General features: G+C 44.1%; 1 protein-coding gene across 4 annotated transcripts in view; it reads right to left on the minus strand.

Moving 5' to 3' along the window:
* Positions 1-27978, minus strand: part of znf740b (zinc finger protein 740b) — a 235448-nt gene that overhangs the window by 29069 nt on the left and 178401 nt on the right. For 3 of the 4 annotated variants that reach the window (XM_072494091.1, XM_072494093.1, XM_072494094.1), the window contains 3 exons: positions 22397-22480; positions 17896-18014; positions 1905-3505 (listed from right to left, as the gene is read on the minus strand). In XM_072494091.1, coding sequence (XP_072350192.1) covers positions 1905-3505; positions 17896-18014; positions 22397-22480 — 1804 coding nt within the window. The remainder of the gene's footprint in view (positions 1-1904; positions 3506-17895; positions 18015-22396; positions 22481-27978) is intronic. The other variant, XM_072494092.1, reaches the window with a different exon arrangement.

Genomic DNA, 27978 nt, shown 5'->3' on the forward strand with positions numbered 1-27978 from the left:
AGTGGGAATGAGGGAGCATGGATAGGAAATTGGTTGAAGGACATAAAACAGTACATTTGATGATTGATTTACTGAACTGGGGTGATGCAAACAATGGTGTTCACCAGTGGTCAGCATTGGGACTAATGTTCCTCTCATTATACTGAAATGACCTGGGCTTGGATGGAGGGGCTCAATGTTGAAATTCGTAGACAACACAAAAACTGGTAGTGTACAGGTTAACTGGGAAGAGGTCAGGTAATGACCCCAGGAGGATGTAGATTTGGCAAATGTCAGGTAAATTTGAACTTGGGGAAAATGTGAAGTGACACATATTGGGTGGACAAATAAGGACACAGAACCTACTAAATGGTAAAACTTCGAAGTGATTCGAGACTGAAGATTTCAGGCACATAAATGTAAGATTTTATAAACTGGAGTATGGAGTACAAAGGAGATAATGCTATATCTATACAGGTCACTGCTTAGGCCATTATATTTAGTTTTAGAAACACCATGCTCGGAAGGAGATCTGTGGGCAAGATCTGTGGGCAAGGTGCAGAAGAGATTCATTATGCTAACAAGATTGAAAGGTTTCAGTTATTAGGCCAGACCAAAAAAAGTAGAACACTTTTCATGAAAACAGATTAAGTTACAAAGAACTTTTTTTCAACTTATCATTGACTGCCTCTATTTCAACTGGCACGTTTGTTGATAAATGGAAGCTATAAATTTAAGATAATCACCAAAACAGAAAGGGAGAGGTCATGAGAATTTAGAAGTGCTGATAGGCAAGATGTGTTGAATGGCCTACTGTGTAATCTTTTATTGATTCTCTGAATAATGTCAGTACCAGGGTAATCACAAATTGTGCCTATGATCATTTCAGGGTAATGAATGGATAAATGCTCGGATTAGTAAAACGGCATCTCACTGGACTAGTAATCCAGAGGCCTGAATTAACGATCCAGAGAAAAAATTCCACCACGGTAACTAGGGATGAAACAAAATCTGGAATGAAAAGCTGGTGTCAGGAATGGTGACTAGGTAGCTCCTGGATTAATGCAAAAACTCATCTGGGTCACTAACATCTTTCGGGAAGGAAATCTGCCATCCTGGCCTGGTCCAAATGCAACTCCAGACCCACGATCTTAACTGCCCTCTGAAGTGGCCTCGTAAGCCACTTAATTGTATTCATGAAGGCAGCTCATCACCACCTTCGCAAGGGCAATTGGTGATGGACAATAAATGCTGGCCTCATCAGGATACCTACATCTCATGCTGGAGTTAAAAACAAAGGGGCAAGTAATGCATCTGTATCAAAACCAGTAATCAGAGTATTTACTGGAAATGGATAATGTCGATATCTTGGTAATTAATACGCGATTGGGGTATTGCGGCTATTATTAGATCTGTATTAATGTCAGTAACAGGGCAATTACTTGAAATGTACATATACTGTACTGAGGTATTTATTGGATCCATATTAGTGCCAGTATTGGAGTGACTATTTGATCAGTTGAAATGCCATGGTCCAGGTAATTCCTGCAACTAAGTAAATGCCAGTTTCAGTGTAAGTATTTAACCTGTATCAGTGGCAGTCTCAGGATCATCATGCTATCAGCTCTCTTTACTGGCTGACAAACATTTCTGGAGAGTAGAAAAAACAGAGAGAGAGAGAGCTTGGAGAGAGGCATATGCAGACAAGATCAATATTGTCTTTCGGTGTCAAATTGCAAACATGTAACAGCACGGAAGGAAAATATGCAACAGTACTGGACTCCACAATACCCTTCTGGTAAAATCACTAATATTTTTTCTCTAAAATTAAAAAAGAAATGTTTGATAAGATTTTCTTTGTTGAGCAATTCAAAAACAGCAATGCATGTATTGTGATCCCAAGTTTTATGACCAAATCTTTTCACCTAAAGGCTTGGCCCCCTGTGGCATCTGGTGAGGCACTCATTTGATCCCTGCCCTCTGGCACGTTTACCAAAGAAAACTCAGAGAAGTCTGAGCTGCCTTGTCGGATCCTTAGATTCACCTGTCCACTGGTACCGTTGTTGAACGCAGGAGTCATTTCTCCTCCAGTAGCCGAGAACCTAGAGTCTTGACCAAATGTGTCCATTTGGTGATTGTGATGACCTGGGGGTTCCTCGCGCTTCTTCTGTGTGTTAACCTGCTCTATGAAATCTGGCGGTGTGGGGATGCTGGTGCTGCTAGTTACAGTCGGTATAAAAGCAAAGGGATGCTGGGATTCACCAGCTAATAAACTGTACTGAGACTTTTGTGATGGTAACCTCAATGGGGAACCCACTTCGGGTCTGAAGCCGTGCTGTGTAACCATGGTGGCAAAAACCTGTCGCTCCAGAGTAGAAAACAGAGGCTGCACCGGAAGGCTTCCAGTTAGGGGGTGAGTTTCAGCCTCGTATGCAAGTCCTTGCTCAGTCGAGTAGCTATCGTTGTGGCAAGTCCTTTCCAAAGCTTGTTGGAGGAACTTTGAATATTCATGGAGCATGTTAACATTGTCTGTGGCTGCTGGCTGGGAACCCTCATTGACTCGCTCCGATGGAGGTACGTTAGTGATATCTGTAGAGCTCACAGTTACATTTGAAGTGACTTGGGTATCGCTGACACAAAATGGAACTTGCCCGTTTGCCTTGTTGGCGTAGTGGTCCAACAGGGTCTGCAAAACTTCGTCAGGAATTCCGCTTTTGTCCTGACTGCTTTTTGGGTCAGTGTTATTGGGCTGTACCAGCATAGATGAGCTACTACTGTTTCCCCCAACATTACTGTTGGCTGCCTGTGTTACAGCTGGTTGGATCGGGATCTGGCCCACAGTTAAGGTGTACTCTCTGCTGGTGCTGCTAGTCCCTTGCAAGAAACGCTTCTTCTTTACAAACTGCATTGCATCATCATAATTGCTATTGCTGCCTCCTGGTTTGTGTGAAGCATCTTGACGCTGATCAGCACTGTGGCCCTCCATGGCCAGAAGGTCTGGGTTGTCGATCATAGCAAAGGTATATTTGTTGACTTTTGCAGCATCAAAGCTGGCAGAAACAGGCAAGATCTGATTCAACTCTTCTGTCTTTTGAATTTTCTTTGAGCTTACTACCTTCTTTAGAACAAGCTTTGGTGGATGCAGGATCGGATTCGGATATGTTGTCCCTAGGTGATCATTACTGTGTGAAGACTGTGCAATCACAAGTGAGCATTGCTCCACTTTATACTCATCCTTCACCTTCAAGTTGCTGGTATAATATTCGACACAATCGCCTTTACCCAGCTTAACCTCTGCTGGGTTACCAGTTCCCTCCTTATCAGAAGTTGCCAATACTGGCTTCTCTGCAGTTTTGAGCTTTTTCCTTGGATTGACGTCTTTTGGGGGTGGTAGGAATCGGTTTTCTGCATTGATTGCGAGTATAACTGGCTCAGTTTTCGTAGCTGGGTTTTTGCCAGGGGTTTTCCCTTGATTTTCATGGCACATTCTTCTGTGTTTAAGCAAACGATCAGTTCTAGAAAAATACTGCAAGGAAACGCATTAGAGAGAATTAATAAGTCATTATTGCTTATTAGTTTATGATTAAAGCAACTATGGACACGGTGTGCTTTGATTTTGGCCACTGGCATGTTAAAGACAAATGTGGCATTTGGCAAAGCTAAAACTGGCACCATGTGCTAAAACCAACACAGGTTCACATCTTTCAACAAGTGACATTGGCTGCCGACTCGTGCATTTTTGAATGTCAGTGATTTATAATTCCACTTTTTTCAGCAGATGTGGAACAATGACAATTTCTGAGATGTAACAAGACTTGGGGCCAAATTTAATTCCTCCCCCTGGGTGGGAAATAGATGGCAATGGATAGGATGCCTGTTTTACACCCCATCTTACAGATTTCTCCTCAAAATGGGCATCACTGCAGTCAATTTCCTGCCCGGTGGCAACCGTTGCAAACCAATCGCGAGGTGTAGTTGTTCGACTTTGTGCTTCCAGCAGGGAACCTCATTCACTGCCACAATGTAACGGTCAGACAATGATATACCAAATGCACCTGAATTTAACATGAACTTTAGTTTCAGGATGATTCCTCCAGGGTGCACGTTGGAAAATTCAAACTAGTGTGAATGTGCCCATGTAAGACAGTTGGCAGAGTTTAATGCCCTTCCCAGTGGCAGGTTTGATGGTGGGGAGGCATGTAATAAGGTAGGAGGGTGGCAGGTGGGGATGCCAGCACCTTTCCGCCTCTACCCTGATTAAGTCCATGGCGGGAAGGTCCATGGGAGGCCTTCTTGTCACACTGTCAATTGTGGCCCTTAAGTAATTAATGGCCACCACGAGTGGAGGGCTCACCATGTGGGGAGTATGACAAAAAACAAACATGTGGGGTTGCTTGCTGGCTCCTGGAGGAGTCAGATGGGAAACCCTTCATTCAAAGGACCCAGCATAAAGGGTCCCGCTGAGAGTCAACTCTGTATCCTTGCTGCTGAGCCCCCTAACCCTCTCCATTGCAACTCCCACTCCACAAACCCCCTCCCGCCATCACTCACCTGTGTGCCTGGGTCCATCCACGATCTCGGATGGTTGTCGCACTATGAGTATCCACTGCCGTTCAATAGAGCTGCCAGCCTGATTGAGCAACAGGCGGGACTTCATCCCCAGGGGCCTTGATCCAAGGGATGGCCTGGCGTTGGCCTGACAAGTGCCTTAGTGGCACTCAATTAGTGGGTCTTCCCAAAAAGAGATGGCATAGGCTCTCGCCAGCACACAGCAGGCAAGACCCCCAGCACCTCCACGTGCGTTGCCCAGAGGGTTCATTAATAATCGCACTGCTTTACGTGTCAATGAATCATACTCGAGTTTGATCTTCATTCTGTGCGAGTTAACTGAACTAAGCTGTTAGTACAGGCATTACAAGTATTTGTCTTAACCTCGGTTTCACTTGATTGGGTAGGTATGGGGAATGAACCAGGGATCCTACTCTTGATTTCTCTCCAATGACTGCTATTGGAAGATGCACAAAAATATCTGTTGCTGAAGGGGTTGAAATCAACAGTGATCCCTTTTACTTTCAATTATTCAGCCCACACCCACTGTTTGGGTTCCCACGTGGCAATGGTTACTTTAGCAAACAGCTTCTGGAATTAATGGACTTGTACCTCAGCAAAGATATGCTGGCAGGGTGGGAATTAGAATGGGAGGGGGCTCATGTGAAGTACAAACCGGTTGGGGTTAATTGTCTACTTTTTCTGCACTGCAGGTTCTATGCAACAGTCTACAACTTTAGAAGAGGAAAACATTTTTTAAAGAGTGCTATTTGTTAACTACCAATCTCATTCGTACTCCTTAGTTACCCACTCATTTTTATTAATACAGAAAAGGTTGGAAATACTCAAGCAGATCAGGCAACATCAGTGGAGACAGAAACCGAGGTAATGGATCAAGCCCAATATGACTCTGCTTCAGAACGGTTTTTCTCCCCACAAACGCTGCCAGACCTGCTGAGTATTTCCAGCATTTTCTGATTTTATTTCCGATTTCGAGCACCTGCAGCATTTTGGCTTTTCTCATTTTCACTGTTGCACTTGTACTTTTTTACTTCAGTATTGTCACCCAAATACCGAGAATTGTAGCAACAGTTTATTCACCCACAAATCATGTCGTTATCTCCCAGTCTTTTCGTTTTATATTTCATGACGATTACTTCAACACAGAGAATTATCATTTCTACACGGAGCATTTTTTTGCTCAATGTTTTCGCTGTCTTCTGAAAGTGCTGATTTCGGACGGTGTACAGTTCTCGAAATACCAACAGCCACACGGAAGCTTAATTACGATGGAATTACTCTCGCGTAGGCTTGGCGAAGAAGTGAACAAATTTGTGCAAAACAAACAAAACAGATCAACCTCACCTTCAATGCATTACAAATGGACTGGTTGCACGTCAAAGAATTTTGCTGCACCTGTTTTCTCCCATTTAATTTGGCCAACATATTTTCACGTAAAATATCCATTTTCAAATCATGCAAATACAAAGTTGGTCACGTCAAGGAAATATGCTACTGGCTGTGTGAATTGCACAAAGAGCTGGAGATGCACTTTGGCCGTGTATGAGGCATTGGATAGCCTTGAAGGTTGCTGTTGAATTATGGGCTCCAATGCAATATTTAGAAGCACTCTAGGATGGAGAGAGCTCCTTCTCACTGGAGCAATGCTATCCTTTGCCTCAAGGCCACTCTTGCATGTTGGGCTTCAATTGAAATTAGACTTTTACGAAAGAAATGTCACGTTGTATTCTTGGTACTTTGAACTACAGAATAACTTTCTTACTCGCCTTATGTAGAGCGAGAGTCAGCAGCTGGGGCAGATGGGCACACAAGTTTAAAAAGAAATGAGAACCAACAAAATCAAACCGTGACATTACAGGATGGCCATCAGTTGACCAGCTGGTGAGTATTTGTAGCTTTGTTTCCAAAGTTAGGGAGTTAGTCTAGGGAGCTGGGAAATTAAAAATATAGTCAGGATGCCACCTCCGCTACCAGAAAACAAGCCAGGGCAGAGGAGTCCCACCCATAATCTTTTTTTTTTTTTAAATAAGGGTTAAGTAAACCATTCAGTTAACTTCCATATATTTAAGTAACATCAACAGAAGAGAAGTGAGTACTAAGGTTTATCAGTAGTAGTAATGGGTAAAGATAGTACAGCTCTGACCTTTCCAGTGCTATGTAAAAACACCCAGAACCTTCCTATGTCATGGATAGCCACAGTTGAAAAAGTGCCATCAGTTGCAGCAACTTGAACTCTGGGTTTTGGAGCTTGCACAGTATTTGGCATCACTGCTTCGTGGATAGCATGTTTATCAATGTGCTCACCCTGAAGTTCAGAGATGATGCCAGAGGACTGGAGAATTGCAAATGTTACACCCTTGTTCAAGCCTGAAGAGATAAACCCAGGGTATCCTAGCAGCCTGCGTCCAAATACAGCAAGTCCTGGATTATATTGGTTTATTGTCACGTGTACCACGGCACAGTGAAAAGTATTGTTCTGCATGCAGCTCACAAATGGCAAGTAACATTCACACCACACAAGTGCCAGGCAATGTCCATATCCAACAAAAGGGAATCTAACCATTGCCCTTTGACACTCAATGACATTACCATCACTGAAGGTTTCCTGGGGGTTACCATTGACCAGAAACTGAACTGAACCCAGCCATATAAATACTGTGGCTACCAGAGCAGGTCAGAGGCTGGGAATCCTGCGATGAGTAACTCACCTCCTGACCCCCCAAAGCCTGTCCACCATCTACAAGGCACAAGTCAGGAGTGTGATGGAACACGCTCCACTTGCCTGGATGAGCGCAGCTCCAACAACACTCAAGAGGCTCAACACCATCCAGGACAAAGCAGCCCCGCTTGATTGGCACCCCTTCCACAAACATTCACTCCCTCCACCACCGACACACAGTAGCAGCCGTGTGTACCATCTACAAGATGCACTGCAGCAACTCACCAAGGTTCCTCAGACAGCACCTTCCAAACCCACAACCTCTACCATCTAGAAGGACAAGAGCAGCAGATACCTGGGAACCCCACCACCTGGAGGTTCCCTCCAAGTCACTCACCATCCTGACTTGGAAATATATCACCGTTCCTTCACTGTCGCTGGGTCAAAATCCTGGAACTCCCTCCCTAACAGCACTGTGGGTGTACCTACATCACATGGACTGCAGCGGTTCAAGAAGGCAGCTTACCCCCACCTTCTGAAGGGGCAATTAGGGATGGGCAATGAATGCTGGCCAACCAGTGATGCCCACATCTCATGAATTAATTTAAAAAAAAAACTTGGTGGTGGGGAAGCTTCTCGAAATGATCATTTGGAACAAAATGAATAGTTACTTGGGCAAAAGTGGGATAATGAAGGAAAACCAGCAGATTTGTTGAGGGAAAATGTGTTCAACTAACCTGAGTTTTTAGATGAGGTAACAGAGCGTTAATGAGGGTAATGTGGCTGATGTCGTGTACATAGATTTCCAAAAGGCATTTGATACAGTGCTGCCCAGTGGAGCCTGCTCAGTGGAGCTTATGGAATAAAACTAACAGCAGCAACATGGATACAAAATTGGCTGAGTGACAGGAAACATAGCGGTGGTTAATGGTTATTTTTCAAACTGGAGAAAGGTTTTTAGTGATGTTTCCCAGGAGCGGGGTAGAACCTCTGCTCTTCCTGATGTATGTTAATGTCCCACACCTTGGTGTACATAAATTTCAAAACTTATGGAGGTACAAAACTTGGGAAGTATTGTGAACTGTGAGGAGGGCAGTGTGGTGAAATGGACAGACAGTGATGAAATTCAATGCAGAGAAATGTGAAGGGATTGATTTTGGTAGAAGGAACATAGAGAGACAATATAAAAGGGTACAATTCTAAAGGGGGTGCAGGAGCAGAGGGACCTGGATGTCTATGTGCATACATCATTGAAGGTGCCGGACAGATCGAGAGTGTGGTGAATGAAGCATATGGTATCCTGGGCTTTGCTAATAGGGGCAGAGAGTACAAGAGCAAGGAGGTTATATTAAACTTGTATAAAACACTACTTCAGCCTCTACTGGAGCATTGTGTCCAGTTCCAGGCGCCACACTTTGGGAAGGATGTGAAGGTGCTCGAGAGGATGCAGAAAAGATTCACAAGAATGGTTCCAAGGATAAGGAACTTCAGTTACATGGATAGATTAGAAATATTTGGACAAGAGGAGATTTGATAGAAGTATTCCAAATCATGAGGGGTCAGGACAGATAGGCACGAGGCAGCATGGTGGCGCAGTGGTTAGCACTGCTGCCTCACGGTGCTGAGGTCCCAGGTTCGATCCTGGCCCCGGGTCACTGTCCGTGAGGATTTTGCACATTCTCCCCGTGTCTGTGTGGGTCTCACCCCACAACCCAAGGATGTGCAGGGTAGGTGGATTGGCCACGCTAAATTGCCCCTTAATTAGAAGAAAGAAAGAATTGGGCACTTTAATTTTTTTTTTAAAAAGGACAGAATAGGCACCATTCCCAACAATGCAAGGATTGAGAGCCAATGGGCACAGGTATAAGATAATTGTTAAAAAAGGCATGAAGACATGAGGAACTTTTTTTTTAACACTGTGAGTGGTTAGGATGTAGAATGCACTCCTGAGAGTATGGTGGAGGCAAGTTCAATTGAGGCATTCAAGAGGTAATTGGATTAATTTCTCAAGGAACTGTGCGGAGACGAAAGGAGAGTGGCACCAGATGAATTGCGCCTTCAGAGAGCCAGCACAGACACTACAGACTGAATGGCCTCCTTCTGAACTGTAACCATTCTACGATTCTACACTCTTTCCCTCCAACACAAACGTATGTGTTAATACAGTTCAGGTACAGCATTTATCAGGCTATCAATGACAACTAGGGTATAGCCATTGACTGAAAGCCTTCAATTTCAGTGCCATACAACATAACTGCATTAAACAATGCTCTCCAACTGCCATTTTGATTACAGCAACCAATGAGAGACAATGTGTGGCTAAACAAGTTAAAAGATAAAGGAAAATGAATGAGACATCACACTGAACCAATTTGTATCCACAATATTGCTGAAAAAGTCATTTACATTTAGCATGGTCAATTTTCAGATGTAATGCTTTATTGGCAACAACCCCCGCAGGCTCAAGTCACGCTTCTCCTGTTAAAGTAACCGTAGGTAGTGTTCACTGTTCCTATTGTAGTATTCAAATTATTGATGAATTTTGCACAATATCCGTTGGTAGTAATATAGCACGGGGCTGTTTTCTATTTGATCATGGGACGTGGGCATCGCAGGCTGTGCCAGCAGTTTTTTTTTTTATCATCCCCAATTGTCCTTGAGAGAGCAGTTAAGAGTCAACCACATTGCTGTGGGTCTGGAGTCACATGTAGGCCAGACCGGGTAAGGACAGCAGATTCCCTTCCTAAAGGAAGAAATTAGTGAACCAGATGGGTTTTTATGACAATCAGCAATGGTTTCATGGTCATCATTAGACTTTGAATTCCAGACTTTCTCTTGAATTCAAATGTCACCATCTGCAGTAGTGGGATTTGAACCTGGGACGCCACAGTGCTCAGTCTCTGGATTACTAGTCCAGTGACAATACCACTACACCATCGCCTCCCCATAATTCACTGCCTCCCCAGTATTCACATTGTTCCTGGAAAACAGGAGAAATAGGATAGTCACATTGTAGCCGTAGTTTAGTCCCTTTAGGCAGTATTTCCAATGCTCCTTTGATACAATGACTATAGGCAACCTTTACAAAAGTCCTGTCAGACAGTATTACAAAGTGCTGCAATACAGATCGTGTCGGCATTATTTACCCTGTAATCTAGCACTGAAAGGATTATTCACACAGTTCCAGTAATAAGAGTGCCGCCGATGTCATGACCTTCGCCTCTCTGATTGCATGGCGACGAATTTTGCTGGAGTGGTGGTCGGCATCGCCACCGGGGGCAGCAGCATGGTTGGGTGACCTGTACGACTTGATGGGATGGGGGGGGGGGGGGGGGGGGGGGGTGAAAGAGGAGGAAAATCTGTACAAACTGTATGGTTGATTGTTGGGAAGAATGTTTCCCAGGGTGTTGATTTGCTGTAACTACTTTGATACAAGTTTGAATAAAATGCGTTTTTTTTTTAAGTGCCTATGGACAGCAAACGCACTGCTTCCTTAATATAGCACTAAAGGCATTATTCAAATTGATGATAGAATACAGTATTCTTAGCCAATGTTCACACTGCTCTTGAAATATAGGTAGCATTTATATTACTCCTCTAATGAATGACTGGGACGCATTATTTGCATTGCTGCTGTAGTACAGGAGTGTCAGGTAGCACTGGGATTGCATCTGTAATACAGTACCTGGAGGTAAAATTTGCAATGCATCTATAATACCATAATGCTAATGCAAAATAGCAGAATTTGTATTATGGCTATATTACATTACGCGTTGGTAGTAATATAGCACGAGTTGGTAATGTTTACACAGCTCTTGTAATGCACCATCTGCAAGGAATATTCAGACTGGACTGTAGATACTGTAGCTGAAGACTTACTGCTTCTGTAATACTGTACAGTTGGACAATATGCAATATAGGTCCTTTGGGCAATATTTGCATTGCTCTCATCATACACAAGCTTTGGGTAATATAGAACCTTTAGATAACATTTGCATTGCTGTTGTACTATAGGACCGTTGAGCATTAATTGCATTGCTACTGTGATGCTGCACCATTGGGCAATGTTTGCATTGATACTGTAATACAGGCTCTTCCAGCAATGTTTGCATTTCTGCTATAATGCAGAATCTTCTGGCAATATTTGCATTGCTGCTGGAATACAGGACCTTTAGGCAATATTTGCATTGCTGCTGTGATACTGCACCTTTAGGAATTATATACATTGCTGTTGTAATACAGGAGATTTGGGTAATGTTTGCATTGCTGCTGTAATGTAGGATCTTTGGCTAATATTTGTACTGTTGCTGTATTGTAAAACCTTTAATACTCATATAGGTGCTGCAAAACAGCACGGTAATACTTGCTCTGTTGCTGCAATATTCAACATTTGGGCAATTCATTGCTGCTACAATATTGGACCGTTGCACAATATTTGTATGGCTGCTGAAAAAAAGGACACTTAGACAAAGTTTGCATTGCTACTGCAATACAGGACCATAGGTCAATATTTGCACTGATGTTGCAATATAGGAGCTTTGAGCTATGACTGTATTGTTGCTACAGTATAGACCTAATAATAATCTTTATTGTCACAAGTAGGCTTACATTAACACTGCAATGAAGTTACTGTGAAAAGCCCCTAGTCGCCACATTCCGGCGCCTGTTCGGGTACACAGAGGGAGAATTCAGAATGTCCAATTCACCTAACAGCACGTCTTTCAGGACTTGTGGGTGGAAACCGGAGCACCCGGAGGAAACCCACGCAGATACGGGTTATTCAGCAATACTTGCATTGCTGCAGTAATACGGTTCCTTTCTGCAATACATGCTTTGCTGCAGTAATACTGTTCCTTTCTGCAATACATGCATTGCTGCAGTAATACTGCTCCTTTCTGCAATATTTGCATTGCTGCTGTGAGACAGAAGCATTCGACAATATTTACATTCATGGTGTAATAGAGGAGCTATCAGCAATATTTGCATCACTGCTGTAATACAGCAAACGGTGGCAATATTTGCATTGTTGCTGTAATACTATATCTTTGGGTTAAATTTGCATTGCTGCTGTGATATTGCATTTCTGCACAATATTTGTATTGCTGCTGTAATACAGAACCGTTCCGCAATATTTGCATTGCTACTGTAAATAGCCGCAGTAATGCTGCTGTAATGCAGGACCTTCAGGCAATATCAGCACTGCTGCCGCAATAGAGAACATTATTGCATACTGCTGCTGTAATCCAGATCCTGTAGGCATAAAACATATTGCTCCTGTGGTAGTTCATTTGGCAATTTTCACACTGCACTTCTAATGCTGTAACGTAGATAGTAAACACGTTACTGATACAACAAAATGTAATTCCAGTGTGTCTATAATACAAGACCTACAGAAATATTTGCATTGTGGTCACTTTCACATTAATCTAGTAGTGCTAGTCATCGTATTCAATTTGTAGTGCAAGATTTGTCAGCATTTCTCTAAATATTTCTGCAATACATGACTGAGCAGACTTCACATCACTTAAGGTAGCATTCAGCTTACTCCTGCAATATACTTGTAAGGCAAAAGTTGCTTTGCGCCTGTAATCATTGCCACTGTGTATTGCTTCTGAATTCCAGCAGCTATAAGCATCATTGACACAGCTCCTATAATAAAGAAGCTGTAGGTGCTGTTTGCATTGCTCCAGTAATAAAGAAGCTGTAGGTGCTGTTTGCATTGCTCCAGTAATACAGGTCCTGCAGGTGCTATTTGCATTGCTCCTGTAATACAAGGCCTGTAGGTGCTATTTGCATTGCAGCTGCCATTTGCATTGTACCTGTGATACAGGTCCTATAGGTGATAATTGCATTGCTCCTGTAATATTGGTCCTGTAGGTGCTATTAGCATTGCTCCTGTAATACAGGTCCTGTAGGTTCTATTTGCATTTCTCCTGTAATACAAGGCCTGTAGGTGCTATTTGCATTGCTCCTGTAATACAGGTCTTGAGAGTGCTTTTTGCATTGCACCTGTGATACAGGTCCTGTAGGTGCAATTTGCATTGCTCCTGTATTACAAGTCATGTAGGTGCTCTTTGCATTGCTCCTGTAATACAGGCCCTGTAGGTGCAATTTGCATTGCTCCTGTATTACAAGTCATGTAGGTGCTATTTGCATTGCTCCTGTAATACAGATCCTGAGAGTGCTTTTTGCAGTGCTCCAGTAATACAGGTTCTGTATGTGCCATTTGCATTGCACCTGTTGTACAGGTCCTGTAGGTGCAATTTGCATTGCTCCTGTATTACAAATCATGTAGGTGCTATTTGCATTGCCCCTGTAATACAGGTCCTATAGGTGCGATTTTCATTGCTCCTGTAGTACAGGTCCTGTAGGTGTTATTTGCTTTGCTCCTGTAATACAGATGATGTAGATGCTCCTTTAATTTCTCCAATAATACATGGCCTGTAGGTGCTATTTGCAGTGCTCCTGTAATACAGTCATTGTGGGTGCTATTTGCATTGCTCCGGTAATACGGATGTTGTAGGTGCTATTTGCATTGCTCCTGTAATGCAGGTGGTGTAGGTGCTGTTTGTATTGCTCCTGTAATACAAGGCCCGTAGCAGCATTTGCATTGCTCCTGTAATGTTGGTCCTGTAGGTGCTATTTGCATTGCTCCTGTAATGCAGGCGGTGTAGGTGCTATTTGCATTGCCGCTGTAATACAAGGCCCGTAGCAGCATTTGCATTGCTCCTGTAGTATAGGTCCCTTAGGTGCTATTTGCATTGCTCCTGTAATATAGGCCATGTAGGTGCTATTTGCATTGCTCCTGTAATATAGGCCATGTAGGTGCTATTTGCATTGCTCCTGTAATACAGGCCCTGTAGGTGCTAATTGCATTGCTCCTGTAATACAAGTGCTGTAGGTGCTATTTGCATTGCTCCTGTAATATAAGGCGTGTAGCAGCATTTGCATTGCTCCTGTAATGTCGGTCCCGTAGGTGCTATTTGCATTGCTCCTGTAACATAGATGCTGTAGGTGCTATTTGCGTTGCTCCTGTAATACAAGGCCTGTAGCAGCATTTGCATTGCTCCTGTAGTATAGGTCCCTTAGGTGCTATTTGCATTGCTCCTGTAATATAGGCCATGTAGGTGCTATTTGCATTGCTCCTGTAGTGCAGGCCCTGTAGGTGCTAATTGCATTGCTCCTGTAGTACAGGTCCTGTAGGTGCTATTTGCATTGCTCCTGTAATACAGGCTCTCTAGGTGCTATTTGCATTGCTCCTGTAGTACAGGTCCTGTAGGTGCTATTTGCATTGCTCCTGTAATACAGGTCTTATTGGTGCTATTAACATTGCTCCTATAATACAGGCCCTCTAGTTGCTATTTGCATTGCTCCTGTAATGCAGGCGGTGTAGGTGCTATTTGCATTGCCGCTGTAATACAAGGCCCGTAACAGCATTTGCATTGCTCCTGTAGTATAGGTCCCTTAGGTGCTATTTGCATTGCTCCTGTAATATAGGCCATGTAGGTGCTATTTGCATTGCTCCTGTAATGCAGGCCCTGTAGGTGCTAATTGCATTGCTCCTGTAGTACAGGTCCTGTAGGTGCTATTTGCATTGCTCCTGTAATACAGGCCCTCTAGGTGCTATTTGCATTGCTCCTGTAGTACAGGTCCTGTAGGTGCTATTTGCATTGCTCCTGTAATACAGGTCTTATTGGTGCTATTAACATTGCTCCTATAATACAGGCCCTCTAGTTGCTATTTGCATTGCTCCTGTAGTACAGGTCCTGTAGTTGCTATTTGCATTATCCTGTAATATAGGTCCTGTAGGTGCTATCTGCATTTCTCCTGTAATACAGGTCTTATTGGTGCTATTAACATTGCTCCTGTAATACAGGACTGAGAGGTGCTATTTGCATTGCTCCTGTAATACTAGTCCTGTAGGTGCAATTTGCATTGCTTCTGTGATACAGGCTCTGTCGGTGCTCTTTGCATTGCTCCTGTAATGCAAGATCTGAAGGTGCTACTTGCATTTCTCCTGTAATGCAGGACATGCAATACCATGTTTTGGTAGCTTTCATTCTCCTGCAATACCTTTTTGCTTAGGGAGTTTATAACTTGCTCTTCTAACACTATTATAGACAGTATTCAGACCTTCTATAGTACAATAGTCTAGGATGCTCCTATAATGCAAAATTGATACGGTGTAATACGCAGCATTAGTTTTCACCTGTACACCGACGACACCCAGCTCTACCTAACCAACATCACTTTCGACTCCTCCACTGTTGCTAAATCGGAGATCCGCATCCATGTCTTGGTTACCTCTGGACTCGACTATTCCAACTCACTCCTGGCTGGTCTCCCACATACTATCCTCAGTAAACTTGAGGTCTTCCAAACCTCTGCTGCTCATGTCTTATCTCACAGCAAATCCCACTCCCCTATCAACTCTGCTCACTGCCCTACACTGGCTCCCAGTCAAGCAATCTTTTGATTTCAAAATCCTCATCATGGTTTTCAACGACCTGCCTGGAGGAGAACTGCAGGGATCTGTACGACTGTTGGAGGAGGTAAGCTCCCCCCTGGACGAGACAAGGGAAAAATGGGAGGAAGACCTAGGCATAGAAGTGATGGGGATCGAAGCACTACACAGGGCGAACTCCACCTCCACATGCGCAGGGCTGAGCCTAATATAGCTAAAGGTGGTGCACACAGCACACGTAACCAGAACCCGAATGAGCAGATTCTTCCCGGGGGTGGAGGACAAATGCAAACGGTGCCAGGAAGGCCCGGCCAACCATATCCACATGTTTTGGGCCTGTGCCAGACTTGTCGGGTTCTGGATGACCTTCTTTGAGGCAATGTCCAAGGTTATGGGCACAGTAAGAAGTCTTACAACACCAGGTTAAAGTCCAACAGGTTTATTTGGAATCACTAGCTTTCAGAGCGGCTCCTTCCTCAGGTGAATGACTTTAACCTGGTGTTGTAAGACTTCTTACTGTGCCCACCCCAGTCCAACGACGGCATCTCCATATCAAGGTTATGGGGATGAGGGTGAACCATGCCCAAAACTGACGGTCTTTGGGGTCTCAGAGCAGTCCCCCTCTTTGTGGGGAGGGGAGGGGGTGGGGCGACGCCCTAACCTTTGCCTCCCGAATTGCCCGCCGAAGAATCCTGCTCGGCTGGTGATTGGCAGCACCATCCAACGCTGCAGTCTGGCCGTCCAACCTGTCAGAATTCCTCCAGTAGCAGACGATAAAATTTTCCTGCCGAGGGTCTGAAGAGGGCTTCCACAGGGTGTGGAGGCCGTTCATCAACTTGTTCCAAGACCTGTTCATAGCCAGCAACCAGTAGAACAAGAGCAGGGAGGAGGGAGCACAGACAAACCAAGGAACACAAAGGAAAAGGAAGGGGGGGGGGTGGAGAAAAGCTCACAAAAAAAAGAGACCACGGGGCACAACTGCAGGGGACAGGCCTGAGGGCAAGTGGAAAACCAGAGTGAACAACAAAACATTGAATAAAATAAACACGCCGGGTAATAGACACTTGGGCTACTCAGGGGGAGGCGGGTCAGCCAAATGGGGACCACGGCCACAGAGGGAGGGGAGACAAGAACATCTCAATCTGTACAGTGATCGTGATTTTTGTTTTCCTTTTTGCTCTTTGGTTTATCTCTTTTGTAATCGTAATTTCTCCTTGGTTGTTTTCATTCGTATTACACGCAGTTTTGCAATCTGTAACTTAACCTACGAACTGAAAATGTATAACACAAAACGTGAAAACCAATAAAAACATTTCAAAAATAAACACGAGAAATGCCCATTGTGATCTGATTAACGTGGGGAGAGAAACTCAAATAGAAACCCTCTGAGGGGTGGCAATTTTAAGACCGTTCACAGTATCTCACAGAGAAAGGATAGATGTGTTTGAGAAGCAGGAAGCTACTGCTGTGGAAAAGCAGGGAGAACGTTTTGTTAACGACCAAACAGGATGCTTTTGAGGGTTCAGTTTCTGTTCAAAAGGGAAAAGACGAAATTGGGCTCTTGAAGATATAAGGAACAGGGTGTCATCGAGGTGAGCCTTGCTGGTAATATCTTATTTGGGAAAACTCGGTGGAGGGGAACAATTGTTGAAGATAGTGGATATTTCGACCTGGCGTGGCAGGGAGAAGTGAGCCACTACTGGAGAGTTGAGAGTGACTTTGTGACAGTTCCTTTCATGTCACCTATCTACCAGAAAGGTGGTGCAAAGTAAAATTGTCGCGCAAGACATACCTTAGTTGTGTTAGTTAATGCAAAAGAGCCTTGTCTTTAGTTTGATCTATGTTAATTTTAGTTTGTGTTACAGTAAAAGTCTTAAAAAGTTGAAACTTTGTCTACCAGTTTATTTGGGGCCATTTGGGGAAATTCATCTCTTTTGAAATGTCATCAGTCTCTATGGGCAGCGTACCAATAAACATTGCCCCTGTAATAGAGTCCCTTCTAATTAGTATTAACACTACTCCTTGAATACAGTAACCTGTAGTAGTATTCACATTGCTCCTGTAATACAGAAACTTGTATTAAGAATGAACATAGTTGCTGTAATACAAAAACGTAGTCAGTATTAACACTGTTCCTGTGATGCAGTAGGTTGGAGTCTGTATTCGGGTTGCTCCTGTAACAGTTATTGTAGTCAATATTAATGCTGCTCCTATAATACAGTACCTGTAGGCAGTATTCACACTGGTATGGTTTCTCCCCACTGTGTGTCCGTTTGTGGCGTTCCATATGGTACTTCTGAATAAACCTCATGTCACATTCATCACAGTGGAATGGCTTCTCACCTGTGAAATCAAAGAAAGAATCTTCTAATGCATGGCTTTTTTTTGCAATGTACAAGAACTTTTGATCTAAAATAACTTTCAACTTAAGCTATGAATTTCTGCTCCCAGTTTATTTGGAGTGCTTTAATCCAAGTAAGTGGCTGGGAACACAGCACAAATTTGAAGCAGATACAATTGTAATTCTTCCCCGCCTAAATCTCTCTACCTTTCACTGGACATGCAACCTCTTGCTGGGGCGCCGTCCCCAAGGCAGTGTGCGCCTTTTAATACTTTCCTGGAGCAGCAATTCTTCATGAGTGAGCCTGGACTGTGAATGCTGGCAAACTATTCATTTACATGGGCCACTGCAGCACTCCTCACCTGAACCTCACATTCAGATGCTTTCCAGCAGATTGCGGCTCTGGTCGATTTAACTAATTGTTAACCTAGGGCACCGAGGCCAATTGTAGCTTTTGAATCTTGTGCTGATTGAGATCAGCTAACTGAGCACAGACCAAGGATCAAACCTGGGACTTTCTTGGTCTGTATAGCCAACTCAGTTATACATTGATCTTCCAGACCATGCCATTAAGAGCTCACAAAATAGATATCAAAGAAACCATCAGAAATCCAGATTCAGGGTATATTACATTTCCTCTATGAATGCTCTGGCATATCACAATGCCGAGCAGTCAACAAATCAGTGGCACAATGGGTATTTCATACATACCATGAGGCCACAGCGTAGGTCCCAGAATTAAACAGTGTTACAGTGAGGGTCCCGGATTATCAGCATCACATTGAGGGGCTGATACATCAGTATGGTCAGAATGAATTCTCAGGAAGATGGTTGTCAAAATAAGTGCTCCAGTATCACAGTGACTGGCTTGGTATGATATAGGTTTAAAAAAAGGGAGGGAGGGGCACTACATTACACTAAATGACCTGCTACATTGAACTAACACAGTGAGCAAACCAGTATATTAATGAAACGAGGCCCAATTGCATTTCTGTGTCTTAGAACCAAGTAAATTAGCGACACACATCACACCTCGGGGTTGATACGTTACAATGCCACAATAAGGATACCTGATCCTGTGTATCATGCTGGATGCATCTTAGTGACAGTGCATCACATATCCACAGTGAGGAATTAGCACACTACATCGTCACTGAAGCAGCCCAGTGTATTCATGTCAAAGTAAGAATCAGGGCATATTACAGTGGCCTACGAAGAGGGTGATATATTAAGAGTGCCACTTTGATCGGACTGCTATAATACATCGTTGGAATGAAGGTCCTGATATAGTAAAAAGTATAAGAGGAAAAGAGTACAAAAGCAAGGAAGTTATACCAAAATTTTATAAAACACATTAGGCCACAGCTGGAGTTCTGTATCCAATTCTGGAGAACACACTTCAGTAAGCATGTCAAGGCCTTGGAGAGGGTACAGTGCTGAGGAACTTAGTTATGTCGAGAAGCTGGGATTGTTCTCTTTAGAGCAGAGAACGTCAGGAAGATATTTGCTAAAGGGTTTAATAAGGAAAATAAGGAGAAACGGTTTCCAGTGGCAGAAGGGACAGCAACCCGAGGACACAGATTTAAGGTGACTGGCAATAGAGCTAGAGGCAACATAACGATACATTGGCCTGAATCCTCCGATGTTCAGAGCAGGAAAATCTCGATATACGTCTATATTGCGCCTCGGGACCCTGAGGAAGTCCTGATGCACGTACTTACACTTACATTCCCAGGAAGTTTAAACTTCTGATGAGACAATTGACACTGCCTGAGACTGTAGGCAACTATCTCCAGTGTCAGAAACTAGGGGTAGATACACGGGGCTTACTTGGAAACTTACCCTGGAAACGTTACAGCCTAATCTCTGGTTTAATTCAGAGATTAACCAGCATGACTGAATTGAGCACCACAACCAATTCCCCTCTGCCCCATCACCCCCAACCCAACCCTGCCATATCCAAACACCACTCCCCCCACAACCCGACCCAACTACACCACGCTGTGTCACACTGTCTCATCAGGAGCATCGGCATCATCGTGAGTGCTGTGAGATTCTGTTGTAATATTGAGGGATTCTTTGTTCCAGTCCAAAATTGAGCGTCACACAAAGGTCCTGTGTATTAGTGTCAATGAGTGGATATGGTATATTAGTGACAGTGGGTGATATATTGTATGCGACAACATTTCTATAGTACCTTTAATATCAAAAAATATCCCACGGCATTTACAGTGACATAATCAGACAAAAATAGGCACCGAGGCAATGGAGGACATATCAAGAAGGGTGACTAAAAACTCAATTAGAGGCTGGATTTTAATTAGGGTCTTAAAGGAGGAGATGGGTGTGTGGCAGAGGCAGAGAGGTCTGGCTGAGCCTGAAATAATGGCCACGGTGGGAGATGGAATCAGTGCTCAGGGAATGGAGTTTGGGTTGAAGACAATGGTTTCAATATTCCCATTCCGAGAGCCAGCACCTAACGCACAGCCGCCGATTCTCGAGCTCCCACTGCAATTTAACACCCACTTGAGCGTTGATTAGCAGTGGACAGGGCTTCCTCGAATCATCATCGAATTTACAGTGCAGGAGGCCGCCATTCGGCCCATCGAGTCTGGACTGGTCCTTGAAAAGAGCACCCCATTTAAGCTCACACCTCCACCCTATCCTGTAATCCAGTAACCCCACCTAACCTTTTTGGACACGAAGGGCAATTTAGCATGCCCAATACACCTAACCTGCACATCTTTGGACTGTGGGAGGAAACCCACGCAAACACGGTGAGAGAGTGCAGACTCCTCACAGAGTGATCCAAGCTGGAAATCGAACGTGGGACCCTGGAGCTGTAAAGCAACTGTGCTAACCACTGTTACCGTCCCGCCATTTGGGAGAAAGTTCCGCCCATGAGAACTGTCTGCCAACCTGATTGGCTGACTATTCTTCAACCCGGCCAGGCACAGCGCTGCAGTGGCCAGAAGTGGTACTGCAGTGCTCTGCCTGGGACTAAGTCCCGGGATCTTTGAAAAGGTAAGTCCCAGGGGCGGGAGGCAGGAATGGGCTCAAATGTCCCAGGGGAAGGACACCCCAACTCGGAGAGAGCTTTCAGAGTGAGGGCCCCCACCACCTCCCCCCTGCCCAAATTGGGGAAACGTTTACGGTAGCACTGTTGCTTCACAGCGCCAGGGACCCGGGTTCGATTCCCGGCTTGGACCACTGTCGGTGCGGAGTCTGCACGTTCTCCCAGTGTCTGCGTGGGTTTCCCCTGGGTGCTCCGGCTTCCTCCCACAAGTCCCGAAAGACGTGCTGTTAGGTGAATTGGACATTCTGAATTCTCCCTCAGTGTACCCGAACTGGGGGGTGTGTGAAATTGTACCTATTGTGTGTAGATCAATTACGAGGATAGAGGGAGGGGGAGAGAGAGGAAGAGGGAAAGAGAGTAGCATCCAAAATTGTACCTCACACAAAAAGGAAGGTGTAAAAGCATCAGATAAGGTGGGAAAAAAGGGCAAAGTTGACAGATGGGAGTTCAATGTCATTGAGGGTAAAATGATATGACAGAGGAGAGACAATAAATACCAATGCTACTTTACACAACAATGTATAGGGTTTGATGGGAGCGCGTTGGTATTACGTTGCCAAATGCTGTTCGATTCAATAGCCTTCATTTTAATATATCATGTTAGGAAATGGGTAGTAGCACAGTTTGCGGTCAGGGTAGGAAACTAAAGAGACAGTATCCCTCTTTCTTCGCTTACCTAGGCTGTATGGTATCTCTTCAGCAATCGCATTTGTAAGATACATGCTATTTTCAGCAGTAATGAACTTTGACAGAATAAATAGAGATATACATGGTGTCTATGACAATATAATGTGAATTTATCAAAACCTATGATGGTTACAGGAACAGTCTGCACCAAGATCAAAATGCAAGATGTTTTCAATTTTTTTTTTATATATTCAATGAATAGTGTCAGATTTTTAGTCCTTTACAATCCCCCAAATCCGTTCCATAATACACCTGCTCAGAGAATACTTTGTGGATCTTGTGAGAGAGAAAAGTGGCGCATGTTTGACGGGTGAATGCACCTTCATTACTCAAAGGGTTTCAAATAACCTGGGTATTTTTCAAGAACTGAGATCTGAAGAGAGAACAACTGAGAACTTGTTTAAAATCTCGCCCTGCTGCAGGTTGGCCAACTAAGATACGCTGCTTCTTGTATTCGCGAACAAGGAGCAGATGACACAAATACTGCGTACAGTTTTGAATGCTTGAATACATGTGCTCTCATCTTTTTTAGGTCAACAAAAGGGATAATGTCTCTTTAAGGAGTTTCACAGACTATGTTTATCTCGTGTCACCAGCACAAGCTCCTGGTATTTCACTTACCCGTGTGTATCTTCTCATGTCTCTGCAGTAGATACTTCTGGATAAATCGCATGCTACATTGGCTGCACTGATATGGCTTTTCACCTAAAAGCAAAACAAAATCCAAATTTCTCCTCAGCTCACTCAGGATGTAAATGACTAAAATTATTCTTCTCGACCTAGCATTCTAAGGTACTTGGCTAAGAGCTATGAATGTTGGATTTGTTTCAAAGGTGTCCTGCAAGCGACCCGAGATACTTTCTTACCATGAAGCTCCTGAGCTGAACGTAGCTCAACTGTCTTCATTAAACAAAATAAGGCAAATAGAGACAGTATCCCTTTTTGTTGCTCTGATAAAGCTTGTTTTTACAACCATTACTAGAAATAATTCACACACATCCCCTCCCCAGCTTTAAAAAGGCGTTGACGGAAAGTCTTATTCAAATCATTCTAAACTATGCAAGCAATGGGTGACATCCAAATCTCACTTCTGTGTGGGCAGAGTTAAAACAAATCTTCAGAAACTACTGATGGCTCAGTGCTTGATGTGCTACCAAGTGTGGAACTGAGCCACGCAACCAAAGACGGTAGGAAAACTAGTCCCTAGTTTGTGCTGAATTCAGCTGATCTCGCCCACAACTGGGCAGCACGGTAGCATTGTAGTTAGCACAATTGCTTCACAGCTCCAGGGTCCCAGGTTAGATTCCCCGCTGGGTCACTGTCGGTGCGGAGTCTGCACGTTCTCCCCGTGTGTGCGTTTGTTTCCTCCGGGTGCTCCGGTTTCCTCCCACAGTCCAAAGATGTGCTGGTTAGGTGGATTGGCCATGCTAAATTGTCCCTTAGTGTCCAAAATTGCCCTTGGTGTTGGGTGGGGTTACTGGGTAATGGGGATAGGGTGGAGGTGTGGGTTTAGGTGGGGTGCTCTTTCCAAGAGCCGGTGCAGACTCGATGGGCCGAATGGCCTCCTTTTGCACTGTAAATTCTATGAACAGCATTTGCAGTGCCAAGAATTGTTTTAGCACCATTCCATTATGAAAAAGGAGAGAGAGAAATAATCGGAATAATCAGCCAGGGTTCCCATTTCTAATCACAACCCAGTGAAACGTGGAGACATTTAGGTGATGGCAGGATCAAGCTCAGCTGTGATACCTTCCAGGGTTGAATAGCCAATCAATACACACTGTTGAGACACAGGTGTAGAGGGACCGTTTGGACAAGGTACCAGAGAGCAGAATCTGGCTCTACCAGTTCAGTCCAGATGACATTCTGCATAACCAAAGGTTAAAGCGTTTTCACTTTGCTCTTACAGTTGTAGCCTTAGAGGCTCTGGGCTGACAAATAAAAACATGCATAATTTGTCAGCTCTCTTGCACCTCTCCAATATGCGCTCGTTTGTACCAGGTCACAGGGCTCATTTCACTTAAGAACAGAGACAAAACGCTCACTTGTGTTCGAAGAAAGTGCATTAAGAACTGCAATATTGAGAGAATTGTTCCAGTGGTTGCATTCACTGCCCATGTGATTGTTTGCCCTCTTCCAACCCTCCTACTCGCTGCATCCCTCTTCCAACCCTCCACCTTGCCGTTTTCCTCTCCGATCCTTCCGTGCTGAAGCGGGAAGCAGTGAATGTGAGGGTCGGGAGGGGGAAGCAGTGAATGGAAGGGGCAAGCGGCGAATGGAAGGGGCAAGCGGCGAATGGAAGGGGCAAGCGGCGAATGGAAGGGGCAAGCGGCGAATGGAAGGGGCAAGCGGCGAATGAAAGGGGTTGCGGCGAATGGAAGGGGCAAGCGGCGAATGGAAGGGGCAAGCGGCGAATGGAAGGGGCAAGCGGCGAATGGAAGGGGCAAGCGGCGAATGGAAGGGGCAAGCGGCGAATGGAAGGGGTTGCGGCGAATGGAAGGGGCAAGCGGCGAATGGAAGGGGTTGCGGCGAATGGAAGGGGCAAGCGGCGAATGGAAGGGGCAAGCGGCGAATGGAAGGGGCAAGCGGCGAATGGAAGGGGCAAGCGGCGAATGGAAGGGGTTGCGGCGAATGGAAGGGGCAAGCGGCGAATGGAAGGGGCAAGCGGCGAATGGAAGGGGCAAGCGGCGAATGGAAGGGGCAAGCGGCGAATGGAAGGGGCAAGCGGCGAATGGAAGGGGCAAGCGGCGAATGGAAGGGGCAAGCGGCGAATGGAAGGGGCAAGCGGCGAATGGAAGGGGGAAGCGGCGAATGGAAGGGGCAAGCGGCGAATGGAAGGGGCAAGCGGCGAATGGAAGGGGGAAGCAGCGAATGGGAGGTGGAAGCAGTGAACAGGATGGGGAAGCTACGAGTGGTAGGGTGGGGAGGGAGAAGTGGTGTGTGCGCAGTCACTGTGCTAAAACAAAAAAAGGAGGTAGCACTATTCAGTGAACCTCCCAATTAATAATAGTGCTAAAACAAAACAAGCTATGAGAACAGACTTTAAATGGGGGATACCTATATGTTATCATATAATTACAATCAATGCTCAATCAATTCATTAGATCGAGAGGATAAAGTTATAATTAAATAACGTGGGATAGTAGCACTAAAATGTTCTGAATCTTTCAGTCAAAGCTAAGATTTTTAGACAATAAGAGTTAAGTAAAATGTTTTAATATTGCTGAAAAAAGACATGCTGTCGAAGCTTTTCATCTTGCACTCATTAGACAATTCGTAAGACGATCAAATGTTAAGGGAACAACAATTTATATTGCATGCAAAGAGAGTACTGACTGGCTGGCAAGTGGGCTCTGATTGGTTGAGGTGTTCCCATGGAGAATGCACCAGTTAACCGGTGACTGACACTTGTCAAGCATTCTCTTCTCATGCAATATAAATTGTTGTTCCCTTTAACCTGGTATTCTTGCGAATCATCCTGATGAGTACAAGACAAAAAGCTTCGACAATATGTCGTTTTTACAGCAATACTCAAGTTCTGTACTACCAAGTGGCTAGTTGCAAAATATTTTAGTTAACCCCCCCCTGTAAAATAGCAAAATCAGATGAGCAGCTGATTGGTGAGTACCTGGTGAATGTCTATTTATTTACTAACTTTTATCTTGTATTAAGCTGGGCTACCTGCTCTTTGTCGTGAAATAAATGGTTTAAAATTAAAAATAAGATTTTAGAAGATAAAGAAATGTTTTTAAATGAAATAATAAGCTGAGATATTCATCATATGGACATGCGAACTGAATAGCCAACAGATTTCATTCAACAATTCACTTAATTACCGTCTTTCACACAATTATTTTAATTAACAATTTTAACCCCACAAATTCCTAAATTCACGCAATTATTATATTCAAAAATGGTATTTGACAAATTATTATAATTTTCACAATGAATTGGCTTTACTTGGCTCGAGTGTAGTAGAATTAGATTTTTAAGTTTTACCACATGATTTCTACTCATCATTCTCCACATCCTGAATGTCACTCAAAATACTCAATCAAAATTTACAACTACACCTATATCCTCAATGTTTGGTAGTACTCTTGAATATTTTAACAGGTGTCAAAGGCATAATCTGCATCACTCTTTCCATTTTCAGTGTCACTCTCTGCCTTTTTTTACTGCAATTATATAGGGCATCGGTGAGGCCACACCTGGAGTATTGTGGGCAGTTTTGATGTCCTTATCTGAGGAAGGATGTTCTTGCTGTGGAGGGAGTGCAGCGAAGGTTTACCAGACTGATTCCAGGGATGGCGGGACTGTCATATGAGGAGAGATTGACCAGGTTAGAAGTTTATTCATTGGAGTTTAGAAGAGTGAGAGGCGATCTCATAGAAACTTCGAAAATTCGAACAGGATTACAGAGTAGATTCAGAAAGAATGTTCCCGATGGTGGGGGAGTCCAGAACTAGGGGTCATAGTTTGAGGATAAGGGGTAAACCTTTTAGGACTGAGGTGAGGAGAAAGATCTTCACCCAGAGAGCGGTGAATCTGTGGAATTCACTCCCACAGAAAGTAGTTGAGGCCAAAACATTGTGTAATTACAAGAAGAAATTAGATACAGTTCTTGGGGCTAAAGGGATATGGGGGAAGGTGGGATCAGGGTATTGAACTTGATGGACAGCCATGATCATAATGAATGGCAGAGCAGGCTCGAGGGGCCGAATGGCTTCCTCCTATTTTCTATGTTTCAGTGTTTGCTGGAATATTAAATATTTCATGATGGACTACATTTGAAGTTCTTCCTTCGAGCCAAAATAAAGAGATTTCTTGGTGACTCAGTTGCAAAGTTTTCTGATGCTTTTCAAGAAGTGTTTTGATTTTGCTGTTGTTCCCATCTGAAGAACATTCTGGTCAGCTGGCTCACTTAGGGGCAACATCTGCATTTTGCATGGCTATATATTTCCCATTATTTTGCATCACGATATTCATACCAGAGGTTTTTTTTAACGACAATTGACAATGGTTTCATGATCATGATCATTATCAGACTTTTAATTCCAGTTTTTCATATTTCACCATTTGCCATGGCGGGATTCAAACCTGGTCCCCAGAGAATTACCGAGTCTCTGGATTGCTAGTCCAACGACAATACGACCACGCCACTGTCTCCCCCTATTGTAAAAACCCCTCAGGCTCACTAATGTCCTTTAGGGAAGGAAATCTGCCGTCCTTACCTGGTCTGGCCTACATGTGACTCCAGACCCACAGCAATGTGGGTGACTTTAAATGCCCTCTGAAATGGCCGAGCGAGACATTCAGTTTAAAGGGCAATTAGGGATGGGCAACCAATGCTGGCCTAGCCAGTGACACTCACATCCTATAAAAGAACAGATTCTGGGTCTGACTCAATTATGAGGATCATGGATAAAAGCCTCCTTACAGATCTCTCAATCTCTTACTTGCAGCACCGATTCTTCTTGCATTGTCGCTCTCAATTAACCTCGTGCTTTCTTGCTCTAGCCTATCCATTTTTACTTTCTCGCGTTGCTGCCTGTTGCTTTCCATTGCCTTTTTGCCTCAATCTCTTCATCGTCCCTGGCTTTGCGTGCCATCTGCCACTTTCCCTTGCCAACCAATAACGTCTCAGAACAGAATTTACACAAAACAAATAAAATATGAAGAAAAAAAAAAGAAATATGAAAGTAAGTCAGGAATTCAAGACGCGAATTTGCCACACTCTTTCTTGGAATGTATGGTTATACTTGATTTGGGTCACTGTCTGTGCGGAGTCTGCACTTTCTCCCCGTGTCTGTATGGGTTTCCTCCGGGTACTCCGGGTCCCTCCCACAAGTCCCGAAAGACGTGCTGTTAGGTGAATTGGACATTCTGAATTCTCCCTCTGTGACCCAAACAGGTGCCGGAATGTGGCGACGAGGGGCTTTTCACAGTAACTTCATTGCGGTGTTAATGTGAGCTGACTTGTGACAATAAAGATTATTTTCTGGTCTGAGCTATCCTTCCAGCAAGTTTGGTTGCGATTGGCTAAAGGACCTAAAGAGAAGATTGTCAACAAACAAACACACAGATATTTCAGTTTATTATACGTGGGCAGCTGAGAGTCATGGAGTACACATCCTGGTCCATGTCTCCTGGAGGAACAGTGGTCAACTGCAGCACCTTGAGCTCGGGAGTTCAGAAGTTGA

The sequence above is a fragment of the Scyliorhinus torazame genome, chromosome X (genome assembly GCF_047496885.1).
Source record: "Scyliorhinus torazame isolate Kashiwa2021f chromosome X, sScyTor2.1, whole genome shotgun sequence".
NCBI classification, from domain to species: Eukaryota; Metazoa; Chordata; class Chondrichthyes; order Carcharhiniformes; family Scyliorhinidae; genus Scyliorhinus; species Scyliorhinus torazame.